The sequence below is a fragment of the Hippocampus comes genome, unplaced genomic scaffold, assembly GCF_001891065.2.
Source record: "Hippocampus comes isolate QL1 unplaced genomic scaffold, H_comes_QL1_v1.1 scaffold319, whole genome shotgun sequence".
Taxonomy (NCBI): domain Eukaryota; kingdom Metazoa; phylum Chordata; class Actinopteri; order Syngnathiformes; family Syngnathidae; genus Hippocampus; species Hippocampus comes.
This window is the reverse complement of record NW_017806090.1, coordinates 138606-159729: the sequence shown is the minus strand read 5'-3', so window position 1 is coordinate 159729 and position 21124 is coordinate 138606. Positions and strand designations below refer to the sequence as shown.

Below are 21124 nucleotides of genomic sequence, written 5' to 3'. Positions count from 1 at the left end.
AGCCATTTTTGACACACCCGGTTGAAGTTTACCGTCAAAGTTAACATCAAACAAAGAGAAGATTACCTGTCGTGTATTGCAACAACCACCTAAAAAGGTTCAAGTCAGCTAGCTTAATGCTAACTCAAAACGCCATAAACATGACGCAACGGAAAGTTGAACACAGTGAAGCAACGCATGTAGACAGATGATACAACTGGACCTACAGGCATATATTTCTTCATCCTTTCCAAAAAAAAAGGACCAACGTTGATGCGGCTAGCTTGTAACTATCTCCCTACAGGCATATATTTCTTCATCCTTTCCAAAAAAAGGACCAACGTTGATGCGGCTAGCGTGTAACTATCTCAATGTAATATCCGTATGTCTGTATTCCACTAACCCCAGGTGGCCAAAGTGGGCACACCAAATGGAGCACCATAATGTCCATTGAATTGAAGCCAAAAAATATATAAAAATAAAAATAAACACACATGGACAAGTAAGCTAAGAAGCTAACAAACAAACATAAAGACCCTGTCGTCGTCAACATTTTCGCATACCTTGAATCACGCAATGGATTCCTTGGGTAGAGTTCACCACGATCAAGACTGGCCGCGCCCTCGTTGGCCATCGCAAAAATAACGCGGCGTTTGACGGGAACCAACTTGACCCCGGTTTCATCCGTTGGCTTTCGGCTGCAGCAGGTCCCCATCCTTCCTCAAACTCAGTACCTCAACGCCTGATGATTAGAGAGTGCAAAAAGCTCACGGGCTCCACAAGGCATGGCCGCCGAACCCCTTGTGACTCGTGTTTTGGTGACCTGGCAACCTCGCCCATCTCGTTCGACTGACACAAAGCCAATTGTCTTCTCCAACCAGGCCGGCTTTGACATGGTCTCAAGCGACTTGTTGTTTGTCCCTCAATCGCGCCATTGTGTGAGGCCTCCTTTGCTCCGGGTTGGACACAGATGGACACCCACCGCAATTTCCAGTCCCGGACAAAGAAGGCTTCCCGGTGTTTTGGCTCAGCGGGAACGGCAGCCTTGTTCACACAAAAGTTCATGTTTCATGACCTGTTTTTGCACCTTTACGTATTCTTGGTTGCTGTAACTCTGTTGCTGCTGTTACAGCAATCAGTTTGTTTGTTTTTTTCGAAGAGAAAATTAATAAGTGGAACCGGCTGGAAAGCAGAGCTCGATTCCCAACCTCAGTTCTGATGTTGTCTGAAAAGATAGCAGACATTATGAGAGGAAATAGCCCACATGCTCTAACTTCTTTTTTTTTTTCTTTCTTATGTTTCAGGTAAGCAGACACAGATGTTCTGCAGTTGTCACGCCCGCAAAACGTGTTGACATTTTGACTGGAGGGCATGAAAGAGATGCCAGCGTCCAGACCGATGTGCAGCACTGACATTTTATTTCAAGCCAAACACGGCACAAAGGTCAGACATTCTCCAAATGTCTTTGGACACATCCATGCTCAGCCTTTCCTCGAATGATGGCTGGATGCATTCCAACACCAGTCGAACCGATCATAACGTACTGAGTACCACTGAATAACGACTAAGTCAACCTTCCTGAATTGAATTCAGATCCTCTGCGAGATCGGGAGGATTAATCCTGCCGCCTGAGGGCCAGGTGAAATATTCAGGACGTTTTATTTCCAGGCCAACTTCAAAGACACACACACACACACACACACACACACACACACACACACACACACACACCGATGTTGGGTACTGAAACGCCAGGGAAAAAAAAGTGCTATCCTAAAAATAACACCTCTGTTTAGAGACGACGCTTGCTTCGTGGCAATTTTCTTGCTAATCTTGCTAATTAACCTGGTTCCATCTCAATTAGGCTCATTCGACTTCATCTGTGAAAAAGGAGGAGGAAGCGAGCAGAAATCTGTGTGTGTGTATTTTGGTGGAAAATTGCAGCGCTTTTTGGGGTCTATCTTGTGCCAGATATTGTACTGAATCATTATGGCGCCCACTTTGCCAATTTGCTAGTTGCACCATTTTGGGGACATACTGCAGCGTTTGAGATTACTTTTTAGGTGCCATCTTGGGTCAGATTTTTTGGGGGGTTCAAAAGCCATTGTGTTCTTGTGCTGATTTTCAGCGCAGACAATTTAAAGTTTTCACGTTTGAGGTGCTTTTTGCAGGAAAAAAAAAAAGTCAAAATTGGACTACTTTCATGCAAACGTCCTGCTTTTTGGGATCCGTCTTGCGTCAGGTGTTATTCAAAATGATTATGTTTAGTTTGGTTGTTTGCTGTCAGAAATTTATTTTTCCAGGAAAAAAAAGAAGATTTACCACTTTTGGGGCAAACTAGCTGTCGCAAGGTATACTCTTGTGTCCATTCATAGAGGCCAGTCAATAATTGTTCAAGTATGTGTCAAATTATTTTCAAGGAGGGATTGGGGACAAAAAAAAAAATGTTTGCAATATCTCACATCTCAGTGTTGTTAAACGTAAAGACAATTTGCAAGGAACATTTATTTCCCTTTTGCTGGCCATTTAAAATGAAGCCACAGGCCGGATCTGGCCCCCGGGCCTTGGGTTTGATACCAGTGGCACAGAGCAAATAGAACTCCAAGTTCTGTTTGATGCCTTAGACCAGGGGTGTCAAACTCATTTTTGTCGCGGGCCACATTGTAGTTACGGTTTGCCTTGGAGGGCCATTATGAATTTTGGGAAACCATAAAAATCTTTAATCACCTCCACATATTACATACATCGCGCACAAAAAAATTGATGGATAACTAGTTTTAAAATCAGAAGTCAAGAATAATGACTGTTATTGTGGATGACATATGACAATTTGAAATGTCATTTCAGACTTGAGCAAGCATCGTCAAACTTAACATGCTTGATTTGCTTTTGCGGTCCAAATAAAATGATGTGGTGGGCCAGATCTGGCCCCCGGGCCTTGACTTTGACATCATGCCTTATACGCATACTTGTGCAGAAAAAGTCCAAATTGTTCCACATTTCAAGCCAAGTACAACTTTTGGGGATTTATCTTATGTTATAAATTATTCAAAATCACCTAACCCTGCTTTGACATCACACTAAAAATATGAAGAGGATTCACAAAGTAGTCATGGTAGTTGCTTTGCTTCTATTTGGACAGCAAGACACTCTTCAGGTTGTTGGAGAAAAAAAAAATAATGAATGAAAAAAATGGGGCTCTTGGTCAATCATTGCATTGTAAACTTTAGAAAACAAAACCGGTCATTATTCCAATGACTGTGGTAAGCTACAAAGAAGTGGAAAAGACCTCCAAAGTCACGAGTCTGAGTCGTTGGAAAGGAACGGCATTCATTTTGTATTTCACATTTGACTGATATGTGTGCGAAAGTCAGGAAAGCGTGTCAAGTCCTCTCGGAAAAGAAAACCGAAGAGCTCTATTCTCAGTTTCAAGTTTCGGAGTAAGTGGGGAGACCTTTAAGTGGCATCTAGTCACTTGGCTGGCTTTGTTCGCCATTATGACGCGTCGATGACAAGAAGACTGCATTGTGACTGACGCACGCACACGCGCGCACGTACCTACAGCATACGCAGGGGGGAGCAGGCATGCGCACCCTGTCGATAAATCATTAGCTGCTTCAAGACTTCAGTGAGAACACATTGAGTCAACCGTGAGTCACTGTCTCTCTTGTCTCAGCAGACCCTGACATTTACATTATTTATTTTTCAAGACTTTAAGGCATTTTCTTCCTAACTTCTAAAAAAAAAAATAGTAATAAAGGCCCAGCGCAGTTTTTCCTGCAATCTACCACATACCGATGTTTGTAATTCGAACCCAGAACCCCTCGACTGTGAGGCAGGCTCGATAACACGTCTACACTATGCTGCCTTTTCATTACTTCCTGTGGGGGAAAATTGTTGCAGCATACCAAAAAATAATAAGAATACACAAATTCCACTGCAGGGCAGCGCGGTAATGCAGTGGTGAGCGCATCTGGTTCACAAATAGAAGATTTGAGTTTGAATTTCTGCTGGAAGATCTCTGTGTGCATTTTGTATGTTACGTTCCAAAAAACGTGCATGTTAGCTACTTTGAAGACTAAATTGTCCCAAAGGTTTAAATATGAGTTTGAATGGCTGGTTCTCTTTCTGTGCAAGTTCCACTGTAATTCATTGACCAAAAAAAAAAAAAAAAAAGAAAAAAGGACCAAAAAGAGTTTAGCCTTTTCAAAACTGTTAACTCAAAATACATTAATGATCCACGCGGTTCATCCTGACATGTGGCGCAATTGGTTATTAATTTACTTCTGGCAGGTCAAAGTCTGCCACATGAGTCGGGAGGACAAAGTGTGACAAATAAGACTGTAGGGGAGTCGCTGGTTCAAAATGCGACACACACAACCAAGTGGATGTGAGATGTTGTCCTTGAATTTTAACTTTTTCACTTTCTCCTCCCTCCACCACCCACTTCCAAAAAAACTCGGCAAATACAAGAAACATTTCACCCCTTCCAAGCAATGATGTGTTGTTGACAGGGACAATCGTTTTCGGACAAAACAAAGCGTCCTTTTTATTTGAAGACCGAGAGGATGCCTTCCTTTCAGGCCTGCCGCACACCAAATCAGACCCGCGCACTTGACGATTGGCTCTCGCGGGTACTTTGATTGCGACCCCCACACAACATTTTGAGCGCCACTATCGGTATACTGCATGATTTTATTCATTGAACCACAAAAACGGTACAATTTAAGAGAAGAACATTGGCCCCGGCCGCTTTTGCTTAATGGACAAAACCGTTGGCAAAAATCTTCTGTTTTCCTTCATCTGGTCTATGTTTAGTGCGGTCCACACCATGTGCCCAGACAGCACAATCACAGTTCAGCTTGCGAACATCACATGCCCACACTCAGAAAACAAAATGACCCGTGATTGCTCATGACCTGAGCTCTTCGCAAACTGTGATGTCATTTTCACTTGACTGCCCCTTAGATGGATTAAAAACGGGTGGATTTTGCTGCTCCATTCATATTCCACAAATGCAATATGAATTAATCACAGTACTATGTTTAGACTAGTGGAAGCGCATAGAACATATTGTAAGGATTTTTTTTTAACGAGATTTTCCTTTTAAATTAAGGCAGCGGGCCCCAAACTTTTTAGTTCCACCGGCCATTTTCATATAAAAATCGACTTTCAAAGACCGAAATGAAAACATATAAAATAAGTGTTTCCGTTATGACAATAATGTCACGGCATTTCTTACGCAATGATAAGAGTTGTTGTCTGCGAATTATTGGTCATGATAATTTGGCCATGACGCTTCTCTTTGCGTCGCTGCTCTTGTTCCCCGCCGCTGATCTGAATCGATTAAGGCCAGCGGCGATCGGGGTTAGCCTCAAGTCATTAACTTTCGGCTAACGTCTGACGCGTCTGCTAGCATCCGCTGCCCATGAGTGAACATCACTGTCAGTCGAACGCTACGCCGGGGGGAATGTTGTCCAACATAGATCGTAATTACCGGTATCTGCCAAGCATTTTTGTTTTTTTGTTTTTTTTTTTTGCTTGTTTTTAACCTACTTGAGCAATGTGACCCATGATTTTTTTTTTGTTTTGTTTTTTTTTTAAATATCCGCAATTGTAAGGTAACATTCAGTGATTTCCATCACGAAATACAACAGGCTGCTCTGCCACCTCCAAAAGGCGCCAGTCTCTCACCTTTTTTTTCCCCCCTCACGTCATGAAATGCTAATGGAAGATCCGCTTTAACACCCACACTTTTGCACAGCTTGCTCTGCCTCTGATTTTGTCCATCATCTGTTCCCTACGTGAATGATTCATTGTGAACCTGAACAAATCAGAAGTAGTTCTTTGCTTTTAAGTGCGTGCGCTTCTTGTGCTCAAAAGCCTCCATTGCCAAACTTCTCTTCAACGCATCTCGATGACGAATCTTTTCTGCTCGCTCTCTTTTCTATGCTTGCGCTATTCTTAGGATACTCGTTCACGTCAGCATGCATGTACGACCCTAAACAAATCTATCCGGCCTTCACCCGATGCAAGACGCATGCTTCTAAAAAGTGTTCCACGAAATGTTAGGCCACTCGCACTCCTGCCATTCTGTAAGCCGATTGGAGATAAGCCTCTTTGTCGCGGCCTCCCGATAGAATCATTCGCGTCACAACACTTTCAAGGTTTTTCACCTTCGGTGTATTCATTTTGGAAGGATAGAACAGTGGAAAAAATGTGTTAATAGTCACAACACGTTCAATATAAAGACACTGCTTTATAGATATAGTTACACACACATACATTCCCAAGCACTATGACACAGTGTGTTGAGGAAAAAACAAATTATCCAATTTGACAAAAAAAAAAAAAAAGTAGCTCTCCAAGTACCTCCATGATGATCAACATTAAAATACAAGAGCGTAGTATTCATCAAAAACAAGCTTTGTTGTCAACCATATGATTGTAAGCTAGTGTAATATTATGCATGGTTTAAAATTAGCACCGTACCTAAATATGGTAACATTTTAAAAAATAAGTTAAATACAACTGAACTGAAGTTAGGCCGTGATTCCGTCAACTGTCACTAGAGGGAGCCTTTACTACACTTCGAGATTTCCTGGTTTCGGGCTTTGATTGTATTATTTACTTCAGCTTTAACTGCAAAAATAAATAAATCTCGGAAAAATATTCCCCGTTAAAAATTGTGGCTTGAGAGAAAAATGTGTCTTCAAACATTGCCTGCAGTTAATACATGACTTACAATGGTGACTATTTCTGCTTCCATTATTTGCACTGGGAAAACTGAGCTCATTGATTGTAGATTAGAGACGTGATGAAGGCCACGGGGACAAAACCCCTCTTTCACTTGGCATGCGATCAAGTTTCTTTCCGCCCATCGTAACCCCAACTCTCGTCTAATCCCCTTTCTCGCAGCAGAAGCCCCTCACTAAGGGGGGCTGCGTGACAGTGGGCTAACACACGTCAGACAGTTCACAACAGTAGGTGCAGTGTAATACTGCTGGAATCTAAGACAAACATCCTGACCAATAATTAACCCCACACACACACACACACACACACACACACACACACACACACACACACACACACACACACACACACGGCGCTACAGTATGTTTGTGAGGGGTAGTGGGAGGCGCGCTGCAGTTGTCATTCAGTCCAAATACACTACACTGAGTCCACAAGTCGGGGCGGTTATTCAACAAGTCCAGGCAAAGTAAACTTCACCCGGCGGGATAAATATGCCAGCAAATAGCCAGCAGGCAGACAAACATTGTGTCACCGGATTTATCAGCACAGTGTGTCTCGTCATGATGCCGCTAAGAACCATGGAGTTAGTTCATTGATGTCACAGTTAAATTGGCGTGAGCAGCCACAACATTAGATACACCTGAACGCATCATGGAGATCCCATATTGAGCTTGTATGCAAAAATGGATGGATAATTTAAAAACAAAATTATTGGCCTCACCATTAGAGACACCACAACACACAGGCGCTGTATCAAACAATTAGGACGTCACTCAATGATACTGCTGGTGGATTAAAATAAAATCAAAGATAATAATCCACGTGCACACGCTATAGAGATCAAATATAAAAGTTGTACCCAAAAATGAATGTAAAAAAAAAAAAAATAGGCATACAATTGCACTGATGAAAAATTGTGGCTCCTACCTCCAACATTTACGCTGCCCATCCCTGAAATACAAAACTGAATCGAAAATGAAGTGGCGTAAAACACAAATTAAATCATGCTCAGTTTGGATTGACACTCACAGCAAGGAATTCACTTCACAATATGTTTATAATTGTCATATTGACCGCAAGAAAAGACATTCATTACACATTGTTTGTGCAGGTGTACCTAATGTTGTGGCCAGGGATTTTAAACCATGCAAGAAATACCATAAAAATCCCCCAAATAGGGACAAAATGCTATCAATAACTTTAAAAGGGATTTGTCATGCATTGAGTAAAAACACGCTCAAAACCTTTTGCATTGAATGTGCCGCAGGTGATGTTTTGCCTGTCGCTTGTGTCACTGCAGGCGACATGCATCGTTTGAATATCGAGATACTTCTGGGCTGAGGCAACCAAATATCATCTCCAAGGTAGGGAAATGTGGCACAAAACACTGCTGGCACACCGGAGCAACTAGTGGTTGTGAACACTAGTCGACTAGTCCAAAATTCTAAAACCTTTAGCAAGAACCACACACACACACACACACACACACACACACACAGGTATATATATTTATATTTTGCTCTCCAAGTATTAGCATAATGACCAAAGTTAAAATACAGTCATGTAGTAGGCCCAAGTGTTCATTTGAACAGAGGAAAAGGCTTTCATCCAATAAGTAAGGATGGCCGAGTACCGATACAAAGCATCCATATCGGGCCGATACCGGGCTTATCTCAAATTATCAGGTACTTGTTAAGGATGCCCATCCATTGATACTAAAACCAATATATATATATATATTTTTTTTTTTTTTTAATTTTAAAATCTGACATCGAGTTAGTCTTTCATGCCAGTAGTTAGTGCTGCACTACGGTCGTTTGACACATCAGTGAATTATCATGTGGGTCAGAAAGACAGAGAGCTCTGTTCGCAATTGTCTGTTATTATTTTACTGAAATTTTATGTATCATAAGTACGAGTGGTATTGATACTTGGAATGACTGAATGCTCAAGAGTTAATCCTCAGTCTGGTGTCGGACTGAAAAAAAAAGGTGTACGTAGACATCTCTACTTAAGTGTATGTAAAGTAAGCCACTGTAAAATAATGCAAAGTTTGAATGCAAACACTGTACTTAAATGTGATGTAAATAAATGGTTCGACGTCAATAAACATTAAAACAAGTTAAATAAAAATGTACCTAAATAAATATTTGAAACAGTTCTGAAAGACTAAATGCACACTGTATTTAAAAGTTAAATACAGCTCAATTATATTTCAACAAATTTACCACATGAATGTAACTGCGCGGTTTTAACATTTAATTCTGTCATTCTGTCACGGACCACCAGAGGGACCCCACATGCCAATTGAAAATCACCTTGGGAACCAGCGGGCTAGTCAATTTGTCGACTTAACTACTCCAAATATATGTTTAGAGCCTTACGTCGACTAGTCGTGAATTAAGTGTTTTCCCCTGCTAAAGAAGAAAAAAAGTCATTGAGGGAGAACCAGCAAAGGGGTAAAAGCCAGACTTCGCAAAATACATGAAATGCAAATCCAGTTGTTGTGTACCTAATGAAGAGTCCCTGAGTGACTTAACGAGCGGCAGCCATTATTCAGAGCTGAGCGCCAACTTGTGATGCAGGTGACGCGTTCACGAACATTTCTTAAACTTTTTATTCGGCACTTACTCGATAAAGTAGCTCGCTCCTTCATCCGTGAAGCCTTCCTCCCATCCCTTGGGCAGATCTGAAAAGACGAAAAAAAAACAAACTTGAAAGTTGAAAGCCGAGTCGTGTCGAGAGGAACCGGGCCAACCGGGGCTACAGGAGCCAAGGCGGTCGCTTTGCTAGCTTACCTGACCGGATCATATGTCCCGAGTTGACCGGCTCGGCGGAGCGTGGGTGCAACCAGGTGGTCTCCCGCGTACGGTCGCTTGTTCCCGGACACACGCGTGCACAGTAGAAGGGTGGAGGAAGGCGGCGAGTGCGGAGGAGGAGGAGTGAGGGAGGGTTAAAAAAAAAACACCTGTTACGCCGAAGCCAAAAGCGAAAATAGGCGAAAAAGGCACGGAAGGCAGATGACTCACTTGATGAAGAAGACCCTCCCGTTCCTGCACACGCCGTACGTCCAATGTTCGGGCAGGGAGTCCCGGCACAGAGACACAGCCATGATCCGCTTGTCCTAGTTCATCTCTCGGCTGAGTCTCCCCGGAGAGAAGCGATCGCTCAGCATGGGCCGGCGCTGCCTTCAGGGACGCCGTCGAGAGGCGGACATTGGACTACTGCTCGTGGGAGAGGACGCCGATGACTCAGAGTAGATGAGGAACATCTCTTCATTATGTTCATCGTAAATGTGCGATTTTTTTAACATAAAATTATTTATTGGAGGAAATAAGCCTACATCCAGCTCCAGTCTGTGCGAGAGCTGAATAAATTACTATGATAAATTATATTCATCAAAGATATTGGTGGGGGGACTCGGAATATCAAGTACAAATCCAAAAATATATGATAAAACGAAAAGTATTTCTGAATATTCATAAAATATAGATTAAAAATAGAATTTAATACATCAATATTAAATCGTTAAAATATGTATGTGACACCTAAACATTAATGATGCGCATATCAAGAGTGAGCATTATTTTAGAAATCATCGTAGCAATATTGTACATATTTATGATAAAATACGTCCCATTCATTCCAAAACGTTTTCTAGTAAGCAATTTGTGATGAAGTGAAGGATGGCGTGGTTTGTTATTTGAATCACAGTGTGCTAGTGGTTCGAAACCCTGGTTCACAGGCTTAGATCAGTTCTGGATGCTGCAGGTTGCATCCCATTTCAAAATTCAAACTCCCACCTTCACAAGGTTATGTATGGGTCTGTTGCTTGTTGTGTTTTGACATCTGCATGTTGCAAACATCGCTACTCTCCTCCAGTTGTTCATTATGAAACACACACACACACACACACACACACGCACACACACACACACACACACACACACACACACACACACACACACACACACACGCACTTCCATGTCCACGGTGCATTCAGTTACTCTTCAGGAACGCTGAGCTCATCGGAATCTCCTTTTGCATCCTGGAGGAGACATGTGGTGGCGTGCTAGTGTCAACACCCGCTGGTGCCCTGTCATTTCCCAATTCATTGTTGACATTCGCCCCCCCCCCTCCAAAAAAAACAAAAACAAATTTTCTAACATGTTATTTCCCTGCGTGGTGGAAAGAAAACACATTCTGGACATGTTCCAGGCCTCATCCCGAAGGTGAACACATTTTCCAAGTCTTTTGTGCGTTTATCTCAAGAGCTTTCGCTCAGCAGCACTTTTTTTTTTCCGTGAGCCCGGAAAAAAAAAAAAGCTACCGCCGAGGCAGATTGAGGAAAGGGCGTGCAGAGGTTGGATCTCTCTTGTGTTTGCAGAGAATTTGTGTGGACAGATAAAGTGTTCCCTAGGAAGAAAGAATAATGGAAGGCAGTCGCGGCCAAGTGCTGAGATCACCATGTGCTCGACTGCTGTTTTGGTGAAGCTATTACAGTCATGAGAACATGACTAGGGAGAACTTGGGGGGGTTGTTTGACCCAAATCAAAACATGGAGAAATGCAGCAAGTATCCAGGCAGACTGGGAATACACAACGTTGTGGAGCGATCACATGTTACAGTCTACTAAAACACGAAGTGAATCACTATTGCAAGATATAAGATATTGTCAGGTCCAAGGCAGCTTGGGCGGAACTAGAAATGATTGTTGAGGACACCATCTCCGCATAACGCAAGGTCAGATGCACTGCCAGCAAAACCAATAAATTTGGTCTCTTCCCGTAACGTAAACCTGGACGTACACAACTTTGTGGAGCGACCGTTAGCCAGCGTCTAAGGGAAAGATAATGGTCACACTGTCGCCACATAGTAGAAGGTTGGAACCACACCAGACTGAACTATCAGTGGCAAGATCGTCAAGTCAAATTTATTTGTAGAGTGCTAAATTACAAAAGAGTCTGAAAGGGCTTCACAAGGTCCACAGGTGAAAAATAATGACATCCCGTGACCTAAGCCCCCCCGGAGGGCAAGGAAAAACTCAAAAAACTCTATGTGGAAAAAAGAAACCTTGATAAGGGAACACAGGTTGGGGTTGAATCTCCCTTCCACGATGACCAGGCTCCAATAGATGCAGAGTGTGCAACATTGAACATATAATGCGATTCTATAAAAGTTCAGGAGAACAACTTGATTTGATAAGATGAAGCGCTGCAGGAAGACCCCATTGGAGAAATGGGTCCTTCACAAAATTCAAGCCCGCTCAGTCAATGCAGAATTTTCTACAGCAGCGCATCCAGAAAGCTGGCCCAACTCAGATCTTGTTCTGGTTAGTTGGTGCAAAATCAGATTTGTGTGCTTTGTTGATGCTACCCACTAGGGGGCTAAGTTGTGATCCTTGTGGGACTCCACAGGTGACATTACAATACTCAGGTCACATTACCATGGATCACATGGTGCATCCTCTCTGAGGGATAAGATCTAAATCAAGTGCTGAACATGAAATAACATGTTTTGAGGTGTTCTAGTTAGGATTGATGATTTTTGCAGACTTTTCTAGAGAAAGTGGGGCTTTGACACCAAGCATAATTGTAAATATGGAGCACATGTCAGCGTGTACTGCAACACTAATCATTAAGGATGACATCTCCACATAACATAAGGTGAGAAGTAAGTCCAGTATCCCCACGGAACATAGATGTGGATGCCCACAACATTGTGGAGCGATTACATGTCAGAGGTTACAAAGATTTAAATTCTTGCAACATGGACTGACAGTTTTTTTTCATTCAAGCAAAATCCATCTACTGTATTAAACAGTGATGGGAAAAGCAGACACACACAAGGGAAACGCATACATGCTGCAGGATTCAAGAGTTGGATTTCAAGCTCCCCTTACCTCCCTCCCTCCTCCCATAGCAAACACTGAGGGTCCCTTTGTTCATACACACAGCAAGGGGGCAAAAGTGCACCGATGTGTCAGCCAAATATTCACATTGTTTGAAGTGAGATGCGAAAGACGTGAGCCAAACTTGCAATTATAAATCACGTTTACCACTTGTAAAGGAGTGCGAAGCGTAAGCGTCAGCCAGGTGTTTTGTATGTGACACCAGACATGGGCCAAGAGTGTCCACTTATATGATAGCCTGATGCTCTGTTAATATGTACAAAATGATGAGTTATAGTTACTGTAAAGATGAGTTACCAAAATGAAGATCAGTCCTGTGGGTTTGTTTTTACGATCCACTTTATCCTCACAAGCGTCGCAGGGCGTGCCGGAGCCTATCCCAGCTGTCTTCAGGCAGTAGGCGGGGCACACCCTGAACTGGTCGCCAGTTAATCACAGGGCACACATAGACAAACAACCATTGATGCTCACAATCACACCTAGCAACAATTTAGAGTGTTCCATTAACCTGCCACGCATGTTTTTGGAACGTCGGAGGAAACCGGAGCACCCAAAGATGATCAGTATGCTTGCAAAGACGACTACAGAAATTGGACAATAGTTACTGTTGAGAAGCTGAAATTACAGATTTGGACAATTCTAAATTTTAAAAAATGATTCCAAACAATTTGCAAAAAAAAAAAAAATGATTGAATATTGTTTAATTGATTAACCATTGCAACTTCAATTTTTTAAACTGCAATAAAAAATAACTGAAAATGACAAACACAGAGTAAAGTTTAAATAAAATTGAAATTAAAAAACGTGGATATAACAATTTAAAAAGACAAATAGATACAAAATAGTGTATATATCTCAAAATTAATACATGGAAAAATATTTAAAAAATAAATCAAACCAATCACTGAAATAAAACTACAAAGAAATATATGCTAAATAAAATCTCTCATCAAAACCAAATTAATGAAAAACAAACATAGATAAACACACATAAATCAGTAAAGAAAACCCAGGGGTGTTTGGCAAAGCAGCGCAAATAAGCAGAAGGAAAAAAAAAAAAAAAAAAAGGGGGGGGGGGGGGGGGGGGGGGTGAGAGTAAAGCTTCCACACTATTCCAAACCCAAAAACATCCCTCTGGCACGGCGCCGGCGCCGCCGCCACACATTGTGTCTTGTCTTGTGCAAATGAAGGCTAAATAATGCATGGCTGAGCGCCATGCCTCAACGGACTGCTGAGTGCTGCTCGCAGCTCTCCTTCACTGACGCTCCCTTCCGTGGGCTTCCATTTCAACAGGCACAGCACAAACTTTCAAGTCTGCACAACGAGACACGACTAGAGCTCGACGCTGTTTGCTTATTGCACTTTTAATGTGTTTACAACTGCTATGTGTCATTTAGCCACATCGATCAAAATGTAAGGAACGTCTGTCGGGAATTGAATCGTATACACCGCTGCAAACTACACTATAAGCACAATAAGTATCATTTTGTTCAAATATGAGCCCAATGTCAAAAAAGGTATAATAAATATAATGTAAAAATAATAATAATAATAAAAATGACCCGCTGTATTACTATACTGTTTACAGATCATCTGTGTAAATGTGAAGCAAAAAGCAGGATTTTTTAATGTGACTTTGCCCCCCTCTATAGGTGGTCCTTATGTACTGCAACAAGAGACATAACCAGCCTTTCTTACTGCAGTTACATATGCGCTGTAAATAATCCACTATAAATCAACCCGTGTTTCTTCGTCACAATTCTAGCGGCGGTGTCATTTCTCTAAGCGTGCGCGACGAGACATGACGCAGTAACATATTTTCACCGCATGAGAGCAGCAGAGTACATTTTGACAGCTCGAAACTCAGCACAATCGTCATGTAACCGAGGGATGGTGTGTTGAAAAAAATGTGACCTTAAAATTGTCGATTCAAATCAAAATGACAGCCTTCCTGTATCGTTTCAGGCAAGTCTTTTTCAGAGTATTTTTTTTCTGGTGGGATCTTAAGTGAAACTGTTTTTGGGGGCTGAATTTTCAAAAGAACACCCAGGGGTAAGAATGCCTGCAAATGACCCCTAAAACGGTTCAAACTAAAATGTCTGACATCATGCATAATGTCAGGCCTACTTGCCTCAGACATTTTTGTGGCTAAATTCAACATCCACACTAAAGCTCAGGCTGCTAAAGAAAACTGTCTTCGGGGTCTGAATTTTATCACAAATTGAGGCCCTGACACAAATACTAAATTCAAGCCTTAACGGACAGCTTTCTGTGTCCTTTCAGGCGTGGCTTCCTGAGACTTTTTTGTGGGTCAACTCACCATAGACACTCAACAGACAATTCCATATTGGGAAGTGAAACTGGGAGCTGATTTTTTTTTCAGAAGACCACCTGAATCTTTTCAAGTGTGGGTTCTGGGGATGGGAGTTTTTGGTAGGTCTACGCATGCTAGTCATTGACACCAAATTCCATGTTGTCAACCTAAAGTGGCTTTGGGGGCTTAAATTTTCCACAAATTATGGTGTGCTGGAAATGGCCAAAACAACCCTAACATGGCAATTTCAAACCAAAATGTCAGATTTCCTGTGCGTTTTAGGCCCTGGCATTGTGAGACTTTTTGTGGGTCTCTTCATGATGGACATATTTCATTTCATGTTGCATCGTGCAACTGATTTTGGGCTCTTAAATCTTCCACAAATTTGGAAGTACTGGAAATGACCAAATTGACCGGGTTGCGATTTCTAACCAAAATGGCTGACTTCCTGTGCTTTTTAAATCTTGAGAATTTTGAGAATGTCTCCTCATGAAAGACATGTTTACCAAATTTCGTGTCACTTTGTGAAGGTCCGTCACTATTATTCTGATGTGTCTTACCTCTTTGTTTGAAGCAGAGAGGCGTGCTGCAGGCAGGTTGCATCATCAGCTAATTGCCACCCTGGAGGTTGAGCTAGAGAGCAGCATCTTCATCATCATCATCATCACTTTCTACTTCACGATCATTATCATCATCATCCACATGTGCTGCAATCACCTGCAATCCTTTCCACGCTGGCATCGGTTGCTTAGCAACCAGAGAGGAGCCAAAATGGAAGTGTCATTGACATTTTATTTGCATTAACAATTCACGATACAGTACATCGACATAATGGGCAACACTGAAGCCAACGTCAACAGGATTCATGTTAACATCATAGGAACAAGCTAATTGCGCGTTAGCAACGGCAATTAGGGTCACTGTATGTACGTGTATGTTGGTAATTGATTGCAGCATCCCTGGGGACGTCATTTCATCATGCGCCATTGTCTTACACGAGTCTGACAACAGACAAGATGTTCAACCTTCTGGGAAACAATCGGTGTGTCTGTGTGATCATGTTTTTATATCTGTGTGGACAAAGAGTAATAATTGTGGTGGACATGTTTTTTGTTGGGAGTATTTCAGCTGGTCCGTGTGTGTGTGGAGAAGATTCTCTACATTCAAAGCTAGGATGGCAGTGTGCGTATGCTTTGGTTTTGGTCTGCGTGGCACAATGTAACAAATGTAATTTGTGAGGACATTCTCAAACAAAATGGCACCATTTCCTGTTAATGTGCTGTGACATTCGACGCTCTTCTCCAAAAAACTGCTCCACTCAATCCAAATGAACTCCCAAGTTGTTGATCTGAAATTGTTTATTGATGTCAGTTGTTCTCATTAGTCAAAACAATCAGTGTTAATAATTATTGACATCCAAATTCACAGTGTGTACCAAATTTCTATTGTGTTTAAAAAAAATAAATGGCATTAAAATCCATCAAGTGACAATAATTGAGGAATTGCACCAGACCTGAAATAATTTTTTTTAAAGTCAAATCAGCCCTTCCTATTTTTTTTTCCTGCATCTAATTGAGCTGCTTTACATTCATTCATCACATACAAAAAAGGATTTTGTAATTTCCTACTAGGTCCAAATGCAAGGCAACAAACAAAAAGGCTCAAGTTACCATCACAAAGTGTCAGTCAGTGCAACAATAAACAAACACACACACAAAAATCTATCAAAAACATCTTTTTGAGGTACAAAGTTGCAAAATGTCAACATCAATCTCATAAATAAAACAATCACAGCAACCAAGAGTCTTTAAAAATAAATAAACATCATCCTGTATTCGTGCAGGCATCCACGTATGCGCGCATCCTGTCCCGGTGTGCAGATTCCAAGCAGTACCCGACTGCCCGCTCCGCCTCGCCCACGCGGCGCCGGAAGCGCACGCGGTCCCGGGCCATCTCCTCCCAGGGTCCTTTGCGGCAGGCGGCGGCGGCAAAGCGCCACGCACACATCACGTGAACCTCCACCACCGGCGAGAAGCGGACCTCACGCTAGAGGACAACACAAACAAACGACACGTCAATCAATACGTGCGGTAAAGATGGGGCTTGCTATATTTGTAATATTTTTACACACACACACACACACACACACACACACACACACACACACACACACACACACACACACACACACACACACACACACTCGCACGTACTTCGGGACCCCATTTTGTATTGACATGATTCAAGTGTGTTGAATGAATGTCTTTGTGCTAACTACGTCGAAGTGTAGCGGTTTTGTGTTTGTGGGCCGTCATGTTCATTCAGTGGCTGTGATGCAACCCGAGTCGGGAGCTCGCAACAAGTCTCGGCCGACTCATCGAGTCACGTGATCGGTCAGCATGACAACAACAAGGCAAACGCGAAACAAAACAAGTCATAGCGCACGCGCCTTCACCTCCAACAGACACCGCGCCTCAATTAAGCAGTCCTCTTAGAAAATTGGATGCCGCAAAAACAAACAAACAAAAAAAGAATAATAAGTGCATCCCTATATGGCATGTCAGGTTAAATCTAGATTTTAACGAAAACGCACACTTGACATTTGTCTAACTGATGTTTAAGATGATGGAGTGGGGGGGGGGATTTTTCAAGGTCTCAACAACTCATAAATCACTAAAATGTTTGAACAATGGGGGATATTTAAAAATCAAACAAGTTTTATAAATACATCCATAGAGTAGATATTTATCTACATCGCGCTTTCAAACAAGAGTGAAGCAGCTACTGCGGCTTGAGATGTAAAAACAGATAAACACAACAGCAATTGAAAAAAAACATCACACACAAAAAACAAAACAGCAAATTCAACAACACAAATACAAAAAAAAAAAACCTAATCGGACTTTTTTGGTGTTTGTGAGCTTTGATTTGCTGTTGTGATCAATTTTGGTTTTTGATTAGCTGTTTAGTTTTTGGTTTTCATATTTTGTTTTCTCATTTTATATTTAGATTTTTTTTCCTCTTTTGTTTGTTTTTGTGTTTTGGACTTCGGGGTCACCGTGGGCAACAGTACAAACTGTTCCTTCAATGCAACGATGTAAAAATAGCTTGTCAAGTCACGGCGTCTGTTTTAGAAAATGTGCGGGTGTGTCAGGAGTGTGTCACTATATGAGTGATCTCGTACCTTTTTTCGGGTTTCAGGTCCGCCGCGCCTGCTGGGTGATTGACATCTCTGGGTGGGTCGTTTCCATGGCACCCGTGTAACGGCGTCAGAGCGACGCGTGACGCGTTGGCTATGTTTCTGGAGTGTTTTGGGTGTGGTATGTTTAGCAGGAGTAGCTTTGAGAGGCTCTGAGATATGTTGAGGCAGGTGATTGCTGCGACGGGCCTGGAAGTTAAGTGGGTGGTAAGGGTCGTCTGTCTGGTCGAGGAACCCCCACAGCTCATCCTCATCTTCTGAGGAAGAGGTGAAGCCGCCCTCGTCGCTGTCGGTACCCGCCGAGGCGGGTTGCGGCGTTTTGCTGATGGTGCAGGCAGTGAAACACATGGGGTCGTACGGGTCGTCGGGCCTGGAGAAGAACTCGAGAAGGCGTTCGTTCTCTTCCAGATCGGCGATGGACACGTCGGAGCTGGACCAGCTGGAGTCGCTGTCAGAGCGGCTGACCCACATCTTCAGGCCCGACATTTCCTCAGACGCTTTGCCTGTCGCGTCAGCTTTGGGCTTCTTCAAGAAGAGGTCGTAAGGGTCGTCGCACGTGGGCTGCCACAAGGCCTGGCTTTCCTGGCTGTTAAACTCATTGCCGTCAACGACTTTCTCGGAATCATCCTGGAAGAGCGCCTCCTTGGGGAAAGCCGGCAATATATCCCAGTCGCCGTGGAAGCCAACGTAGACGCCATCGCGGGAAGCCAGACCGGACAGCAGCGCTTCGGCCGCGGCCCTGCTGCCGCTATTGTCGTCGGCGCCACCGCCACAGAGGTCTGAGAGGCCGTTGGGTCGACCCACCATCACACCGGCGTCACTGTCAAACAGCGAGGAGAAGAGGAACGACTCGGTTGGGCTGTGCTGGATGTGCTGGCCCATCTCGTCTGTGATCCGGAAGTGTACCTCGAAGCGAAACATCTGGAAAACTAAGAAAAATAAAGAGAAAGAGTGCACAGTTAAATCGTGAAACAAAATGGAGGTTGACTGCGGGCTTAGAATCCTCCTTGACAATCACATTTTAGTTTTTTTGGTTTTTTTTTACGATTTTGAGAGGTTATTTTGGCCCCTTCTAGGAATTGTTCTCCTTCATTTCCTCACATATCCCCCACTGTGTCCACAACTTCTATTTTGGGAGGCTAAAACAGTCCAATGGCAACAATGATGGTTAGGTTAGCACAACAAAGCAAGGAACTTGTTTGCTCCAAAACAATTTGATGAGCCGTGTTTATTCGTGTCTTTAGGTTGAAATATATCATAAAGGGAAAATTATTTCTGTAAACTCTACTCTTATTTCTCTGTTGAAAAAGTAGCAAAGCCAATTGTCACATTAGCAAAATTGTAAAATATTTTGTTGAATTGCCCAACTTAAAATTTTATCGAACTTGGCCTTGAAATGTTGAGTGTAAAATACTTCCTTTGATGTTTTTACAAGACAGTTCCTGAGCCTAAAAATATTTCGATCTAGTTTAGAATATGCCGATGGGAAATCACACACAGTCTGTAACGGCACCTCACCTCAACAAAGCCACAAGCCCAGCATCGATAAACAATCACGTTCGATTTTTTTTCATTTGATTGAAACATAAGGAATAAATGGTGTTATTCAACTGTTATGCTTAGTTGGATAGAGCAGACTTGACGAGTTGCATCATGTTTTCTCAACTGAAAAAAAATGAATGCCCGTTGTCTTCCCGACTATCGGAAGCGCGTCACGTGGTATAACATGCAGTTCCGCGCTGATAAACTGATAAACAAGTTAGTTGTTGAGTATGGGTTAACTAAGTAATAAACGTCAAATTGAATATTTTGTAGAGTTCTTCTAGTTCCTTTGGACGCACTACAGCTTTAAAATCCATCCAACTACTGTATTATCCGAGCCGCTTATCCCACGGTCCAAAATGAGTATTACCTCTACCGTGTGTAGTTAAAAGTCTTTCTCAATTGGTTTTCTGGTATCATAGTATAAAATGGAATTCAAGCGAAGAGCAAGTTGAATCATGAAGTCAGAATAATAGGTAAATAAAATATTTTTTAAAAAAATAATACCGAGAGCTTGGGAAAAGCCCATTTTTCCGTGGGTACAAAAACGCACGCACCCCGGTCGTGCTACGGTGAAGATTGTGGTCTCAAAGTGTAAACTTTTGGGGTTTTCTTCTTACCAGACAAGAAGGTGCAGTAGATGACTCGAACCATAATCCAGAGATGCTCCCACAGCACTGTCAGCATCTGCTTGGTCCAAGGCAAAAGTGCCATTCCCCGGTTGCCCAACCTCTCCATGGCCGCGGCGGTTGTTACTGTCCGATCACAAGTCATCTCCGGAGACATTTTTCGACGATGGGGGGGGAAAAGACAAACCAGTCACGTATTCTGATACTCTTCGTCGAAGACCAGCTGGCTTCGCGTTAAAAAGAGATGAATGTCACTGTACGGACGATTCATTTTCTGCCGAATTGGCGCCATGTTTTCCTCTGGGCTTCCTTGTCAGGCGTTCCCGTGTTGTTGCGTCTCCATTTTCTCATTTGTCATATTTCTTGCGTCTTCTGGTTGTGTCGAATAACTCTTTGTCGTTACGCTCTTGCTTTAATACACGGGATGACGTCAAATTGCATGCTGATTGGACAGACCAACTGTCAATCAGTCTAAAGGCGGGGTTTGCCCTTCGTCTTTTCGATGATTGCGTCGTTATGCGCCATGCTGCGATCTGATTGGACAGAACGAATGTCAGTCATTATTCAAAGGCCCACACCCTCGTTTTCTTACGTCATGATGACGCTCAGAAAGTCACGTAATTTCTCGAACCCCGAGGAAATCTTCTGAACGGAAAGACCAAAGGGGAAATGAAAACCCTACCGTTATTTGTGTACCGTTAATAAAAATGCATATGTTCAGGAATGTTTAGGAATAAAATACTGGTAGTAGTACTCTGAAACCAAAAAGAGAGCTGGTACATTGTCTTTAACGA

The 21124-nt window shown here is 42.6% G+C and overlaps 2 protein-coding genes across 3 annotated transcripts in view; both read right to left on the bottom strand.

The window, feature by feature from the left end:
* The window catches only part of LOC109530824 (pleckstrin homology domain-containing family A member 7-like), an 82617-nt gene extending 72698 nt beyond the window's left edge, over positions 1–9919 (bottom strand). The window contains exons 1-3 of the mRNA XM_019894722.1: positions 9765–9919; positions 9534–9610; positions 9367–9424 (exon numbers count right to left, since the gene is read on the bottom strand). Of these exons, the coding sequence (XP_019750281.1) occupies positions 9367–9424; positions 9534–9610; positions 9765–9847 (218 nt within the window). The 5' untranslated portion in view covers positions 9848–9919. The remainder of the gene's footprint in view (positions 1–9366; positions 9425–9533; positions 9611–9764) is intronic.
* A 6381-nt stretch (positions 9920–16300) lies between these two features.
* Positions 16301–20992, bottom strand: LOC109530841 (protein phosphatase 1, regulatory subunit 15B-like). Of its 2 annotated transcripts, none has more exons than XM_019894747.1 (3): positions 20322–20992; positions 18145–19088; positions 16301–17006 (listed from the first exon to the last, which is right to left on the bottom strand). In XM_019894747.1, the coding sequence occupies exons 1-3, from the start codon at positions 20485–20487 to the stop codon at positions 16785–16787; spliced, it is 1332 nt and encodes a 443-aa protein (XP_019750306.1). In that variant the 5' UTR covers positions 20488–20992; the 3' UTR covers positions 16301–16784. The 2 variants fall into 2 exon arrangements, with proteins under 2 accessions (XP_019750306.1, XP_019750307.1); XM_019894748.1 differs by lacking the exon at positions 20322–20992 and adding an exon at positions 19678–20287.
* Between the last annotated feature and the right edge of the window lie 132 nt (positions 20993–21124).